This window comes from Microtus oregoni, unplaced genomic scaffold (genome assembly GCF_018167655.1).
Source record: "Microtus oregoni isolate MIOR12 unplaced genomic scaffold, Mior012 000027F_ref0000203, whole genome shotgun sequence".
Classification (NCBI taxonomy): Eukaryota; Metazoa; Chordata; class Mammalia; order Rodentia; family Cricetidae; genus Microtus; species Microtus oregoni.
In genome coordinates this window covers 18730805-18745906 of record NW_024543086.1, presented here as the reverse complement: position 1 = coordinate 18745906, position 15102 = coordinate 18730805, and the positions used below count along the sequence as shown (strand labels likewise).

Sequence of the window (15102 nt, the reverse complement as noted above, 5' to 3'; positions counted from 1 at the left end):
GATGCTAATATCTAGAACAGGAGAGCCAATACTTGTCAACACTTCTAGGTGCCAGTCAATATACCAAAGGTGTCCTTCTGCTCTTCAGAAGAACATGTTAGTGTAAGTGCCCCTAGTCTACCTATTAGGGTTCAGAAATATTCCCTCAGTCTCTGGCCAAAAGCTAGTGGTCACAAGTGAGCATGTGTGTGTGCGTGTGTGCATGCATGCATGTGTATGTGTTTGTGCTTTGTGCATGTGTGTGCGTGCATGTGTGTGTGCCTGGATGCGTGTGTGTGTGTGTGTGTGTGTGTGTGTGTGTGTGTGTCTATGGAGGGGGGAAAGGGTGCATATATGGAAATCAGAGGACAGCTGTAGGAATCAGCTCCCTTCTCCTACCACGTGACTCTCAGGGATGGAGCTCAGGTTGTCAGGGTTAGTAGCTCTTGTACCTGCTGGGAATCATCACACCTGCCTCCAGCCCCAGACAAGATCTTTTTATTTGTTTTTTTTTTTCTTCTTCTGAGACAGGGTTTCTCTGTGTAGTCCTGGCTGTCCTGGAACTCACTTTGTAGACCAGGCTGGCCTTGAACTCACAGATCTGCCTGCCTCTGCCTCCCAAGTACTAGGATTAAAGGGTGCATCATACCTGGCTCTGAAACAGGATCTTCCTATGTTTGTAGCCTTGGCTGGCCTGAAACTCATTGTGTAGGCTAGGTTGGCCTCAGACTTGTGCCTCAGTATGCACCATGACGCCTGGGACAGAGTATACGTCTCACTAATTTCCACTGAGTGACCTTTGCCTGGAGGCTCAGAAAGTTGATCCCACTTGATAGATTCTAAAGGTGGCGGGAGGGGTGGGGAAGGAACCCCACCTCATCTTCCTTTATAGGATGGCACCGACTTCCAGAGAATATACCCTGGTGATATTCCTGCTGTAACCACACTCTTACCCCTAGGAATTAGCTTCATCTCCACATCCCTTACTGATGATGATATAGTAGCTTCTCCCTGCAAGGTCCTGACAGTCATCCACAGCAAATGAGGGTAGCAGGTCTGTGGAGGCACCCTCACCAGGCTGAGTGGGTGACATGCCTTCTTCTACATGTCCCAGGAAGCCCTAGGTGTAATGTCCTCTGCTGGGGCATCTGGGGCTGAGGGTAGTTGGTGCCTGCAGGCCAGTGTCTAGGGAGGCACACACTTAGGTGGTTTGAAGTCTGAGAGCTGGACTTGGTTTACACTCATCCTTTCTCACAAATGGCTCCAGCCCTATCCTTATCTACAGGGAAACAGATGCGTTTTCATTAATGGACATTGTTGATTTGGTGTTTTTTGTTTGTTTGTTTGTTTGTTTTTGTTCTTTCTGTTACAGTGCTGGGGGTTGAAGCCAGAGTCTTGGGCTGACAAGGACTCTGGCACCGAGTTATGTCCCCGGTCTGACATCGCTGCTTTTTTTAAAAAGCAAAATGCTCTCTAAAAGATGAGACAATTAAATGTAAAAGACAAGAAAATTAAATGGAGAAAATCATAATTGAATGTTGCTGCAGTCTGCACAGAGATGTTTCAGCCAAGCCTGGCCTTTCTCAGGGCCGAGTCCACTGTGTCCTGACGCCTTTGACAGGTGCTTCTGTGAACACACAGCTGGCTGGTCTCTAGTGAAATCTCGGCGTAAGTAAACCTTTTAGGATTCTATTAGTGTCAGAACCCTTTCTGGAATGTTCTTGATAAACCCGTTTTCAAAAAAACAATGACCAATAATAACTCCCGGGACATTGCCTGGGGACACTCCTGTGTCACATTCACTGGGCACAGCTCTTTCCTCCCAAGGCAGGGGAGATTGTCCCTGTACTCCAGATTAGGAGCGGAGGAGATAATGGTTTCCCTAAGGCCACACAACTCAGAAAACACAGGCTGAGGACCAATCGCTGAGAGTGTCAACCCTGGACCTTTCCCCTGCTCACCTCTGAGCCTGATGCCATGAGAAGAGAACAGGGAAAGTGTGGCCCTGGGCACTGAAGACAAGTCAGTACATTGAGACCAGCTTTGTGAGGTAGAGCTGTTAAGACCCCAGGCTTTTCCCTAACGCTAGTTCATCTCAATCCCAGGGACATTCTGCTCTGTTCCCGACTCCCAGGCTAATGTCCCATCTGTTCAAGGCTCGGACTGAACATCCATTAAGGCAGCCTCCAATACTAGTCAGGGGTATTCTGACATGCTGCTTCACAGCCAGGGCTCCCTCACCAGTGACTGATATTGTTTCTGCTCCCTCAGTGTCAACCTGAGAATGTTGGGAACTGGCCAGCATCACATGTGACTGAGCAAATATTGATGTGGAGTCCCCTCTGTGTGCTGTGATTACCATTAGTGAATAAAGGAACTGCCTTGGCCTGTTGATAAGGCAGAACTTAGGTAGGCCGGGAAAACTGGACTGAATGCTGGGAGAAGAAAGGCAGAGAGGGAGACGCTACGGATCCGCTGCCAGAGATAGATGTGCTGAGACTTTGCTGGTAGGCCACAGTCTTGTGGTGATATACAGATGAACAGAAATGGGTTAAATTAATATTTAAGAGTTAGCCAGTAAGAAACTAGAGTTAATGGACCAAGCAGTGATTTAATTAATACAGTTTCTGTGTGCTTATTTCGGGTCTTAGCTAGCCAGGCAGCTGGAACTAACAAGGAGGCCCTCCTGTAACAAAATCTAATTATGTGGATAATGTATATTTCTTCCTGGATCACCCAGAACTCAAGAAGAGGACTTTTGGGGTCTTGCAAAAGTACTGTCCCTAACCCAGGAGCTGGCTCAACAATAATCCATGTTCCCCTTGAGCATAGGCTGGGATATATTTGGAGACATTGGAAAACCTGGCCTGAGCCTCTGATCAGCTGTAGTTTAAGTGTCCTGACAACTCCAGTCATTTTACTCCAAGACAATGATGGCCCAGCGCCTCTTGCAACACCAGCTCTGAGCAACCACATCCTTCACCTAACGGCATCCAGGAACCCAGAACTTGGATAGGACCTCTCATGGGTTAGGTTGTGGCTCCCGAGCTAACGGCTACCTGACCCAGATCCTGGGCTCCCTAGTTCTCTCTGATCCTATCGCTGGATGTGCTCGTTCATGGTGGCCTGGTCCCGTCTCTATCAGGTATCCTGTCTCCAGGTCTTGTTGCCTAACAGTGACAGCAGGACCACTCATGGGGGCCTCAGGTGATCTTACCCAGATAAGGCACCCTGGGCTTGCAACAGCCATAGGAAGCAGGAAATGGTTTTCCTTGAGTGATCTCGTGGGTCACTCTCCAGGTTTTGCTAGGCTCCTTGGGAGACGTAAACTCACCTGCTGTCTGTATTCCCATGCAACTGCAAAAACAAGCATCTCTTGTCTAGGAAAACCTACTTCTCCCTCTTTTGCCATTCCCAGTCTTACTTTGTTTTGTTGTTTGAGACAGGGTCCCACTGTGTAGCCTTGACTAGCCTGGAGCTCATGATTTAGACAGACTGGCTTTAAACTCAGAGATCCACATGTTCTCTCTTTCTGTTGGGATAAAAGGTGTGTGCCACCACATCTGGCTAGCTGTTTCCAGTCTTGATGGTCCATGCAGGTTTCGAGGCTACACCACAGCTAGACTCCCTTTCAGACTGTGATTCCCACCTCACAGTCCCACCCCCCCCCCTTGCTACAGTGCAAGGGTCCCAGGGCCAAGCACTCTATGCCCTGATGCTAGGCTTACATGATTCTCCCAAAGTACCCTGACCCATTATGGGGCCGCCGGACTCACACTGTCCCCATGCACAGGTTCTCTGTACACTTAGTCCAAGCACTCAGGACTTGATCTCACTGTATGAGGACCTAGGTCAGATATGCATCTTCCTTGCTTCCTCCATACTCCCCAGAGAGAGCCAGCCCCGAACAACCGGGTGTGCTATTCCATCAGTACTACCTGAAACCTAAAGCCACTTTCTCAGAGCTTGGAGACCTCAAGTTCTGAGCAGGGATGGCCATTGCTTTCTGCGACACCTTGGGAAAAGAGCAGGAACATGTTTCCAGTGACTGATGGGACCCTTTCTTTCTTTCTTTCTTTTTTTTTTTTTTTTTTTTTTTTTTTTGGTTTTTCGAGACAGGGTTTCTCTGTGGCTTTGGAGCCTGTCCTGGAACTAGCACTGTAGACCAGGCTGGTCTCGAACTCACAGAGATCCGCCTGCCTCTGCCTCCCGAGTGCTGGGATTAAAGGCGTGCGCCACCATCGCCCAGCTAATGGGACCCTTTCTGAAAGATGGTATCATGGTGGCTGAAAAAGAGGAGGTTGCCATGGGGCTGGTGAGCCCACAAAGGAGCCTCATTCTTCTGGATAGTGTGAGTGAAGGGACAGAACCATGGCAAGCCTAGGAATCTGACCCTGAGTATGGGAGATAGGCCCCTTAGGTTCCCACATGGAGCCTTGAACTGTCCCCAGTGTTCCAAAGCTAGGAACTTTGTAGGTAAAAGAACTGCTCTGCAGAGGGCCAGGCTGTAGTGGTGCACACCTTTAATCACAGCACTCAGGAAGCAGAGGTATGCGGGTCTCTGAATTTGAAGCCAGCCTGGTCTACAGAGCGAGTTCCAGGACAGCCAGGGGAAACACAGAGAAACCCTGTCTCACAGTCCCCTCCCTGCCTCCAGAAGGAAAGAACTGCCAGAGGCTGGAAATGGGTAGATTACTTGCCTAAAATGTTCCAGCAATGCATAAAACCAGGCATGGTTGGCACACAACTGTAATCCCAGTACTTGGGAGATAGAGAGGTAAGGCAGGAGAATCAGAAGTTCAAGGTTATCCTAGGCTACATACTGAGCCCGAGGCCATCTTGGACTACATGAGACTGACCCACATCTCCCTCACACACAGAATTACCAGCCACAAATTGGGAGAGAGCTCTGCCAGAGCCCATGGTGGTTCCAGGGCATGTCTGATGCTAAGATTTGTGGAGGAGAAACTCAAGATGGAGCTGCTGTCGGCAAGGATGTGGAGTGTACGAGCTGCTGGCTCCCACACTGCTTTGGTATCTTTGGGCTTCACACTCCCACAACTGCTACAAAGAATGGGTCCTGGGTTCCATGCTGTAAACTGCCTATTAGTATTCTTGGTGGCAAGTTTTTCAGCTATTCAGGGCAGTTTTTGTGAAGTGTATTTGGGACCTATGTTCTAGACACTGTAAGGCCCAGGGAGAGCCTTGGGCAGAAGCTTCCCTGTAATGTCAATAGCATGATTATACGCACTTGGCATGGGGGGGGGGGCTGGTTAACCCGGGTCTGAGTGTCACCTACACAGCTGAAGAGGGTTATCTTCCCTGGACCCTCATGTTGCAAGTTGGGGTGAAGTAGGCACTCCTCCTCCAAACTTCCCCATTGTGTTGCTTTGAGCAGACGGTGACACCCTTATGACTGTTATTCTGGGTGCCTGGACCCAGGGAAGGACATAGTTCCCAACAGTCCCTGCCTGAGGTTAAAGGCCACTTCCTTCCAGCCCCTCCTTGGAGCAGAGGTCTGACCAACGCTCCTGCCCACTTCCTGGGGCTTGAGAATAAAGGGGCCGAGAAGCCTTGGCAGGAGGGAGCTCCCGAGACCTTGCATAGTAAGGGCATCAGCCTCCTCCCTCCCAGATGCTCATCTCTGGGTTCCAGTCTTCTCCATCACAGGCAAGCCTGGCTTCCTTCATGCCCTTCCATGCTTCTGTCTTCTCCCAGATCCATGCAGGGGCTCCAGCTCTCTCCAGCCTGATGGAAGCCACCCCGTTCACGTACTCTCTCTGTCTCTGTACAGATGTGGCGCCTGCTGTGTCTGACCCTCTTCTTTGTTGGGTGTACCGCTGCTGGAACCCCAGGTGAGTTCTAACCCATGCAACCTTTTCTTTCTACACTGGCTACATAAAGCCTAGTCCCCAGAGTGCTGGGGACACAAGTGTAACCTGCTCTGTCCTAGTGTAGGTGGTAGGTTGGGCACTGGTCTCCTGACATTCTACTTGTTGCTTGCAGAACCTGTGTCTGAGGATGTACTGGTGGGCATCGTGGGGGGTAACAGCGCCCCACAGGGGAAGTGGCCATGGCAGGTCAGCCTAAGGATCTACAACTACTACACGGCCTCCTGGATGCACATCTGTGGGGGCTCCATCATTCACCCACAGTGGGTGCTGACTGCTGCCCACTGCATTCGCAAGTGAGTTCCTTTGCCATCCAGTGCTGGGTAGGATGAGGGGTAAATCGGAAGGGCGGGGCCAACGCCCCCACCATACTAGAATATGTCGTCACAGCTTCTTTCTGCCCTCAGGAGAGATGCTGACCCTTCATCCTTCCGGATCCATGCTGGGGATGTCTACCTCTATGGGGGCAAGGAGCTGCTGAGAGTGAGCCAGGTCATCATGCACCGGGACTATGTCAATGTTGGCCTGGGTTCAGATGTGGCTCTGCTCCGGCTGGAGAAACCCCTGGACTGCTCTGCCAACATTAAGCCTGTCAAACTGACCTCTGGGTCTCTCGAGGTCAACTCGAGGTACCCATGCTGGGTGACTGGCTGGGGCATGGCCCACATGTTCGGTATGTATCAAGGAAAGGTTTGGGCTGTGGGAGCAAACTTGCCATCTGAAGATCCCGGGTGGGTGGCACTGGGGTCCTAGGGAGCAGGATGCAGGAGGGAAAAGGGAGGTACTGACGAATACAGAGTGCCTCAGGATGTGTCCGCCAGACACTTTAGATGTTCATCAGAGCTCTGCACCTGAGGCCAATGGCATGGCTGGGCCCAGAACCCAAGACTCTGAGGGGGAAAGTCCCTCCTCCTTCCTGTCCCCCATTCTCCCTCTTCTTGGGAATACTCTTTGGTCCTTGAACTATAGGCAGACAGATTTTTGTTGCATTATTTTTGTATCTATTTGGGGGGACATGTGTGTCACGGCACTCATCTCGCAGGAATGTTTTCTCCTTCTGAGTCCCTGGGCTTGAACTCAGGTCTTCAGAATTGACAGCAAGCACTTCTACCTTCTGAGCCATCTCGCCAGCCCCTTTAAGCAGACAGAATCCATCTTTAGCCTCCTAGGTATTAGAGTTGGACATGGATCTCGCAGATTGGTGTCTCCCGCACACACTGTTCCAGGGATGGATTTGGGTAGGGATAGAGCTATTCTCAGTTCCCAGGAGGAAAGGCAGGGTAGTGGACAGGTAGGAGGTATGCACCACCAGCCTGGCTTCCTCTCTCCCCAGCACCACTGCCACCTCCCTACCGCCTGCAGCAGGTTCGGGTGAAGATAGTGGACAATGCCGTCTGTGAGCAGCTATACCACAATGCCACCAGGCACTGGAACCATAACTATAAATTCATTCAGGATGATATGCTGTGTGCTGGCAGCGAAGGCCGTGGGGCCTGCTATGTGAGTCTCATCAACCTCCCCCTTCCTGTTCCCATCCCCACTCCAAGGTCAGTACTTACTGAGGCTTCTTCCTCTTCTAGGGTGACTCAGGTGGCCCCCTGGTCTGCAGGGTGGCAGGCTCCTGGAACTTGGTGGGAGTGGTGAGCTGGGGCTACGGCTGTGCCCTGAGAGACATCCCTGGGGTCTATGCCCGCGTGCAGTCCTTCCTGCCCTGGATCACTGGTCAGATGAAGTTGTTCTCCTGAGCTCAGCTGCCGGCCTCCTTCTGATCAACAGATGAGTTGGCTAACCTCTCCCAGAATCCACTGCTTCAGCCTTTGTGTGGTCTCCTGAACCTGTCCAGTCCCCTGTCCTTCTGGGAATCTGGACATACCTGACCCAGGGAAGAAAGCATGGAGGATGGCCGGCTGGGGTGGGTGCTCTCAGCTCGAGGGAGAGAGGAGTGGGATTTGCTAGGCATGTAGCTATTGAACTTTTGGCTGGTCTTAATAAAGGTTCTGCACACATTTAAGCTCAGGATTTTGTGTGAGTTTGCATCTCCTCTTCTTTGGAAAAGAGGCCTACAGATGTTGTTTACTATATGTTGACAGAATCATCTGCCCACGCTGCTAAACCTGTTTGTGCTGTGTCCTTGTCCTAGCCAGGTAGCTAGACAGTCACTGTTGGGCCTCAATATCTTGGCATCCCAAGAATGGTGGTTACACTGTGCACAAAGAGTTTGGGGCCGGGGGAGATCTTCAGCCCGACAAAAGACTTCAGCCATCACCAGTGGCACAATGTCCCTGGGATCAGGGAACTCACAGGAAGTCCTCATCCTTCATCCCCACGTTCATTCTATGCTGGGACTCTGTAGATTCAGGTACTCAGACTGTATGGACACGGTCACCTAAGGAAGATAGAGCTGGGAAGTAAGCCCTGGCCTCAGCACCCTTCCGCCAGAGCCCCAGGCCCAGCAAGCAGGTGTCTGAGCAGCCTAATGAGGGGTCAGCAAGCCAGGATGGGGCTGGCGCAACTAGTCTCATCTAGAGCAGATTCTGAGCGTCCCAAGGAAGATGCCCACAGGCATGGGGCAGTGAGCTGGGTGTCAGGTCTGTGGTACATAGGAGACAGGGTCATAGCCTGGTTGGGACTAATCCAAGACTAAGAGAGATGAATGAAGGCTGTAGGGGCGTGAGAAGAGACCCAGTCAGAGTTCACCTGAGAGATGAGAAAGAGGGGGGATTGCAAGGGTGGTCTCGCCCCTACCACATACACCTTTCGGTATCTTACTGAGGAGGGTGGTAGGGGTGGGCTGTGCTCAAAGGTGACTGGGAACCAGCCAGTTCTGTGGCCTGCTGTGGGCCCTGAATACCAGCAAACAGCCAACTGTGTCCACCCCTGCACCAGCTCCCAGTTCTCTAGCAGAGACCCTCCCTGGGATCACTGTAGCTTCTCTGTGCCACACTCAGGACCTGCACGCCTGGGACTGAGGGAGGCGAAGGGGAGGTGAGCCCTGCTACCCGTGCACATCTGTCTCTGCCATGTGTGACTTGGACATGGCTCTAAGGAGAGAACAAGAGAAGAAAAGGCGGCTTTTGCTGAAAGCTGAGAACTGGACAAGCTACCGTGGGCTGCAGAGTAAATCCTTGGAAAACACTCTTAGCTGTGCACCAGAGAGCCTCCGGGTGGTGCTGCAGGGTGTGAGATGGCCACTGTAGTTTGGGGTGCCTGTCAGGTGTGCAAGGGACCTGGCCATCAGGCAGAAGCCCAAGCCTGTTTGTGCTCCGCAGAGAGAGAGCAGCCTTCCCCACTCCTTCCACGGTCGTTTTGTCTTTCAGTTTTATTTCTTTTGGAGAAGGGAGATCTATGTGGCCCGGGCTGGCCTCAAATTCCCAAGCTAAAGCTCTGGTGGGAGGGTGCCCACTCTTTTTATTGGCTTTTATTTACTCTTTTATGGGTTGTTGGCAGAACGAAGGTAAATGGCCCGGCATGCACTCTGACAGCGCTGGGTCTGGGATGGGATGTGTGAGGGCAGTGATGGGAGGCAGGGTTTGGGACCTGGGGCCTTTCTACCTGACAACAGGGTGTGGTACACACCATGCTTTGCTAGACTCCCAGCACCCTCCCTCCTCCTATGGTCCTATGGGACCTCACAGGCTAGGGGCTTAGTAACGCAGACATACTGCACAGCCCTCAGGACTTAGATGGAAGTGGATCCTATCAACCTGTTGAATTTGGCCTGACATACACTCTGGTGCTCCTGATGGGCAGGAGGCCAGATTGCTTTCTAGGGAGTGACCACCTTCCTCAGCCTGCGGAGGCCCTTAGGCCTACCCAGGAGGACTCAATCCACTGTCTGTTCTCGGGCCTGTGTTGGGTGGACACTCTACCACTAGGGCTACACCCCCAGTTTCCCCTGTGGCTGGGAAGGTAGATCTGTGCCTCCAGGCTCCGGTCTTCCCTGCTTACTGCTTCTGAGCACACGCATGTGACACAAGTGTCCCGGCTCTTCCCTTGCAGCTGGGACAGTACGCTGAAGAAATCCGCAGGATTTACTCGTCTGGGTACAGGTTGATGGACGTTTGGGCTGTTTCCAAGGACGGTTCTTGGGAGTAACGCTGCTTTGGCAGTTTGTGTTTTGTGTGAACACATGTTTCTCTTGGAGGAGCACCAACTGTGACTGTGGACTCACACAGAATGTTTAAAGGATACAAAGCTCCCAAGTCCGGAGCCGTGATCACATCCTGTTGGCTGTGGCCAGGGCTGGGGTTCTCAGTTCTCGGTATCCACCATCTCCTTGGCTTCAGGAATTTTGGGGGTCATTCAGAGTGTCTTCCCAGGTTTCACCTGTGACAGGGTTTCTTTCCGTATACCAGGACAGCTTCAAACTTGCAGCAATTCTCCTACTTCAGGCTACAGTGTGCTAGGCTTACAAACACTGAGTCATCATGGCTGGCTCTGCATCCTTTCCTTTTTTGGGGACAGAGCCTCATGAAGCCCAGGTTGGCCTTGAACCCCTAAATCTTCTGCTTTCATTTTCTAAGAGCTAGGATTGCATGTTCACACCGCCACACCAGATGCCTTAGCTTCATTTTCACTGTTGTTTTGATTAAAAACACAGAGCAACTTAAGGGTGGAAGTGTTTGTTCTGGTCCCCAGTTCAAGGTCCTCTCCATCGCTGTGGGGAAGGCATGGAGGTAGGGGCCCGAGGCAAGCAATAATCAGGTGATAGCGCCAGTCCAGGGGCAGAGCAACGAATGCAGGCTGCACAGCTCTCCTTCTGCGTTTCTATAGTCCAGGAGCCCAGCCAGAGAGCCGTGCCTCCGATAGTCAATAGGCCTTCCCACCTAAACCAGTGTAACAAGGTAATTCCCCGCTGGGTGTCCAGAGGCCCTTCTCTCAGGCCGGCCTGTCGAGTTGAAAATCACCATTACCGCATCAGTGATCTGGACTGGGGAGTCCAGCACAGGGCCTCCCGCACGTTAGACGAGCCCTCTACCAACTGTGCCCCCTCCCAGCCAACTGTGCCCCCCTTCCAGCTCTCTTCTCCCTGCTTCTAATTTGCATTTTTGTCGGGGCTAACAGTGTACATTTCACCACATGTCCATATTTTCTATTTGCATATCCTTTTTTGGTGAATGTGCAAATGTTTTTTTTTTTTATTTTGTGTTTTTAATTGCTTCCTGAGTTCTACATAATGTATGTTTCGAATCAAAGGCTTTTAAACATTTAAACGTTCTATGGGGAACGGGTTTCGCTGCGCAGAACGGGAGGATGGAGGTAAAGAGAACAAGTGAGAGGAGCAGAAGGGAGTCGAAGGTTCTGAAGGAGCCAGTCGTTTCTCAGTTTGGTCCAGAAAACCATGGAGTCTGTCTATTGTGGGGACAAGACCACTCCGACTGGCCCTAGGCCTTGTATCTGCTCTAAGGTGGGGTGAAGGAGGAGGTGAGGTCTACTGATGCCGCCCCCCCCCCCAATCCTGCTGCATATGGCAGGGAAGAGCTGTAACCTCCATTTGTCTTCACATGGAGGCCAGAGAGCAAGGGACCAGCTCAGAGGCAGAATGCAGCCAAGTAGGATGGACGGAGTGGTCCTCACTGAAACCCGAGTTTCTCTTCCCCAGTGTGGGAAGGCTGCAGTGCCCCCTCCAGGCAGCCTTTCTGGTCCTGCAGGACACACTTTTCTACATCTAGGAGTCCAGCCTCAGGGGCTCCTCAGAAAGTTCTATATGAGCCTAGGCATCTGTGACAAGGCACCTTCCTCAATGTCCTTGTTCCCACACCCAGCCTGGGTCTCCCTACTCCACCTCAGGTCAGAGGGGTTCAGTCTCTAGCTGCCTGAGCAGGACTTTCTGTCTGGCTGGCAGGGGTGTGGCAAGGAGGTGTGGCCAGGAGGTGAAGCCAGGAGGTGTGGCCAGGAGGTGTGACCAGGAGGTGTGGCCAGGGGTGTGACCGGGAGGTGTGGCCACAGGGTGTGTGTGGGGGGGCAGAGTACAGGGCTTTCCTCAGTTCCCAATCTCGGGTAGATTCTGAGGATTTCACTGATAACCTCTAGATCAGGGATTCCTTCTTAGGTGTGGGGAAACTGAGGCTGAAGAGAGTTGTTCAGTCCTCCTCCCATATATGACATCATGGGGCACGATGTGGGTGTTTGGGGCCTGCCTGTCCCATGGCCAAGGCTCCGGGTTGTGTAGTAGGGTCTGGAGGGATGCCTCAGCAGTTGAAAGCACATGGGGCTTTTGCAGACAGCCCAAATATGGGTGGTTTGCAATGGCCCATGATTCCAGCCCCAGGGCATCAAATGCTCTCCTCTGGCCTCTGGGAGCACCTGTACCCATGTGCACACATGGCTTTCCCCACATTATCGAAAATAAAATACATCTTTAAAAAAGAATGCATGCCAAATGTTTAACCTAGCTCTGCGCCTGCTCTGTATGACAGCCAGGGCTCCTCCCTCAGGTGTACTCTAAGGATGGGCTATTTGGGGAGGTGTCAGCTCACCCCAGCACAGATGCGTCCCCACAGGCCATCCTGCCTGGTCCAGGAACCTGATGTCACTCAGTTTTAGGGGCGTATCCTTCATGAAACAGATTTCCTGAGTCTGGAACCCTAGAGCCATCACAGGTCCCCATAGGAGGAACCTTTAGGGCCCTCGCCTGTCCCATTTCTGTTTGTCTCTAACATGAGGGACCTGGTCTCCTCTTTACTTTGTCACCTAGTTCCCTGCAAAGTTCTTGACACCCTGGATCCCAGGTCTGCTGTCTAGGAAGAAATTCCATCTGTGCAGCCATGCGTTCCCTTTGTTCTCACCAGACAGAAGGACAGAGGGAGGTCACAATTCGGCCTTGGTGACCCCATCCCAACTACTGGGTCTCCCAGGGTCATGGGCTAAATGAGTTTGCTGTGAGCCATGGTGGCTACTTGCTCTTAGGGCTCTGGTCTTCCTATCTCAGGGATTCTGTACAAGAGTGAGGTTGGAGCTGTCCCCTCCTCCAGGGTCCTCACTTGCCTCAGGCTGCCCTTTGGCCCCAACTAGGAGGGTTGAGCAAGTATCTGTGAATGGTTGCTGGCAGCAACGCATCTCTCTGACATATGCAGTGATGAAAACCCAATGTGGTGCCTGCCCTGTGCCCCTAACCCAACCAGTCTGCCGACCTCACATTTAGAGCTCTGGGTTCCTAGGGCCTAACGGTTGTCCTCTCTGAGTTCATCACACACACTCTATGGCAGTATTATCAGAAAGATTCCCCATGACATGGTCAATGACAACCCATGAAGAGCTGACATGTTGTGGAGGGAAGGATATGAGCGAAGGTTCCTACTCCATGCGATTAGGATGTGCACACAGAGTTCTCGGTCAGAGTGGGCAGGCTGGCTGTGCAGAGTCAACCCAGGTCCTCCTCAGGAACCCAAGTCACTGTTCTATTGCTGTGAAGAGACACTATGACCAAGGCAACTCATAAAACAAAGCATTTAATTGGGGATTCTTTTATGGGGATTTTGTTTGTTTGTTTGTTTGTTTTTGAGACAGGTTTCTCCGTGTAGCTTTGGCTGTCCTGGAACTCACTCTGTAGAACACGCTGGCCCCAAACTTAGAGATCCACCTGCCTCTGTCTCCTGAGTGCTGGGATTAAAGATGTGCACCCCCACCACCCGGCTTGATTACAGGTTTAGAGGGTTAGTCCATGATCATTATGGCATAAAGAAGATCATGGTACTGAGCAGTAGCTGAGAACTTTACATGCTGGTCTACAGGCAGCAGGGAGAGAGAGAGAGAGCCCTGCCACAACACTGACATCTTCCATCTCTAGGAGCAGCCCCTCTCATGTTAACAGCACATGGGAGAGGAAGGGAACACAGTGCATGAAACAGCAAGGGCAGCTGTGTTGTTGAACAGATTTTTAAAAATCGGGCTATTTTTAGAAGAGGCCAGTGATACGCTCATCCTGTTTTGGCAAATACCTCTGCACATGCTGTATAGCATGTATCTGCCTCATTATGCAGTCACGATTCATGTTGACTCACATTTGTGTCCAGTGCTGGCCAATAATACACAGTAAACCACCTCCCCACATACAGGGTGGCATTGTCATAGGATTCACCGGGAACCTGCCAACAGGGAGCAGCCTCAGACTTGAGCAGCCCTAGGGTCTCAAAGCAATCCCAATGTTACTTATAGGGGCGTAACCCAGGAAGTTGCACAAATGTCCAATAAAGGTGCTGGAGGCAGTGCACACCTGCTATCCCTGCACTGCTGGGTGTGCAGTGCACACCTGTGATCCCTGCACTGCTGGAGGAGGTGCACACCTGTGATCCCTGCACTTCTGGTATGTGGTGCACACCTGTGATCCCTGCACTGCTAGAGGAGGTGCACACCTGCTATCCCTGCACTGCTGGGTGTGCAGTGCACAACTGTGATCCCTGCACTTCTGGTGTGTGGTGCACACCTGTGATCCCTGCACTGCTGGGTGTGCAGTGCACACCTGTGATCCCTGCACTGCTCAGTGTGGTGCACACCTGTGATCCCTGCACTGCTGGAGGTGGTGAACACCTGTGATCCCTGCACTTCTGGGCGTGGTGCACACCTGCGATCCCTGCACTGCTGGAGGAGGTGCACACCTGCAATCCCTGCACTGCTGGAGGAAGTGCACACTTGTGATCCCTGCACTGCTGGAGGAGGTGCACACCTGTGATCCCTGCACTGCTGGAGGAGGTGCACACTGTGATCCCTGCACTGCTGGAGGAGGTGCACACCTGTGATCCCTGTACTGCTGGAGGAGGTGCACACTTGTGATCCCTGCACTATTGGAGGAGGTGCACACCTGTGATCCCTGCACTGCTGGAGGAGGTGCACACTTGTGATCCCTGCACTGCTGGAGGAGGTGCACACCTGTGATCTCTGCACTGCTGGTGTGTGGTGCACACCTGTGATCCCTGCACTGCTGGTGTGTGGTGCACACCTGCGATTCCTGCACTGCTGGTGTGTGGTGCACACCTGCGATCCCTGCACTGCTGGTGTGTGGTGCACACCTGCGATCCCTGCACTGCTGGTGTGTGGTGCACACCTGTGATCCCTGCACTGCTGGTGTGTGGTGCACACCTGTGATCCCTGCACTGCTGGAGGTGGTGCACACCTGTGATCCCTGCACTGCTGGTGTGTGGTGCACACCTGTGATCCCTGCACTGCTGGTGTGTGGTGCACACCTGCGATCCCTGCACTGCTGGAGGTGGTGCACACCTGCCATCCCTGCACT

The 15102-nt window shown here is 52.3% G+C and overlaps 1 protein-coding gene across 1 annotated transcript; it reads left to right on the top strand.

The window, feature by feature from the left end:
• The first annotated feature begins 5572 nt into the window (after positions 1 to 5572).
• LOC121463959 (serine protease 29-like) lies at positions 5573 to 7865 on the top strand. The gene is made up of 6 exons (XM_041676556.1): positions 5573 to 5649; positions 5774 to 5834; positions 5986 to 6166; positions 6278 to 6543; positions 7204 to 7370; positions 7451 to 7865. The coding sequence occupies exons 1-6, from the start codon at positions 5614 to 5616 to the stop codon at positions 7613 to 7615; spliced, it is 876 nt and encodes a 291-aa protein (XP_041532490.1). The 5' UTR covers positions 5573 to 5613; the 3' UTR covers positions 7616 to 7865.
• Positions 7866 to 15102: the final 7237 nt, after the last annotated feature.

What these genes read in the sequence shown, in the direction of transcription:
- LOC121463959 (XM_041676556.1), top strand. Translation starts at nt 5,614, where the DNA reads ATGCTCATCTCTGGGTTCCAGTCTTCTCCATCACAG. An exon ending in TCCAGTCTTCTCCATCACAG is followed by an intron (nt 5,650 to 5,773) that starts GCAAGCCTGGCT and finishes GTCTCTGTACAG; the next exon opens with ATGTGGCGCCTGCTGTGTCT. An exon ending in GGGCATGGCCCACATGTTCG is followed by an intron (nt 6,544 to 7,203) that starts GTATGTATCAAG and finishes CTCTCTCCCCAG; the next exon opens with CACCACTGCCACCTCCCTAC.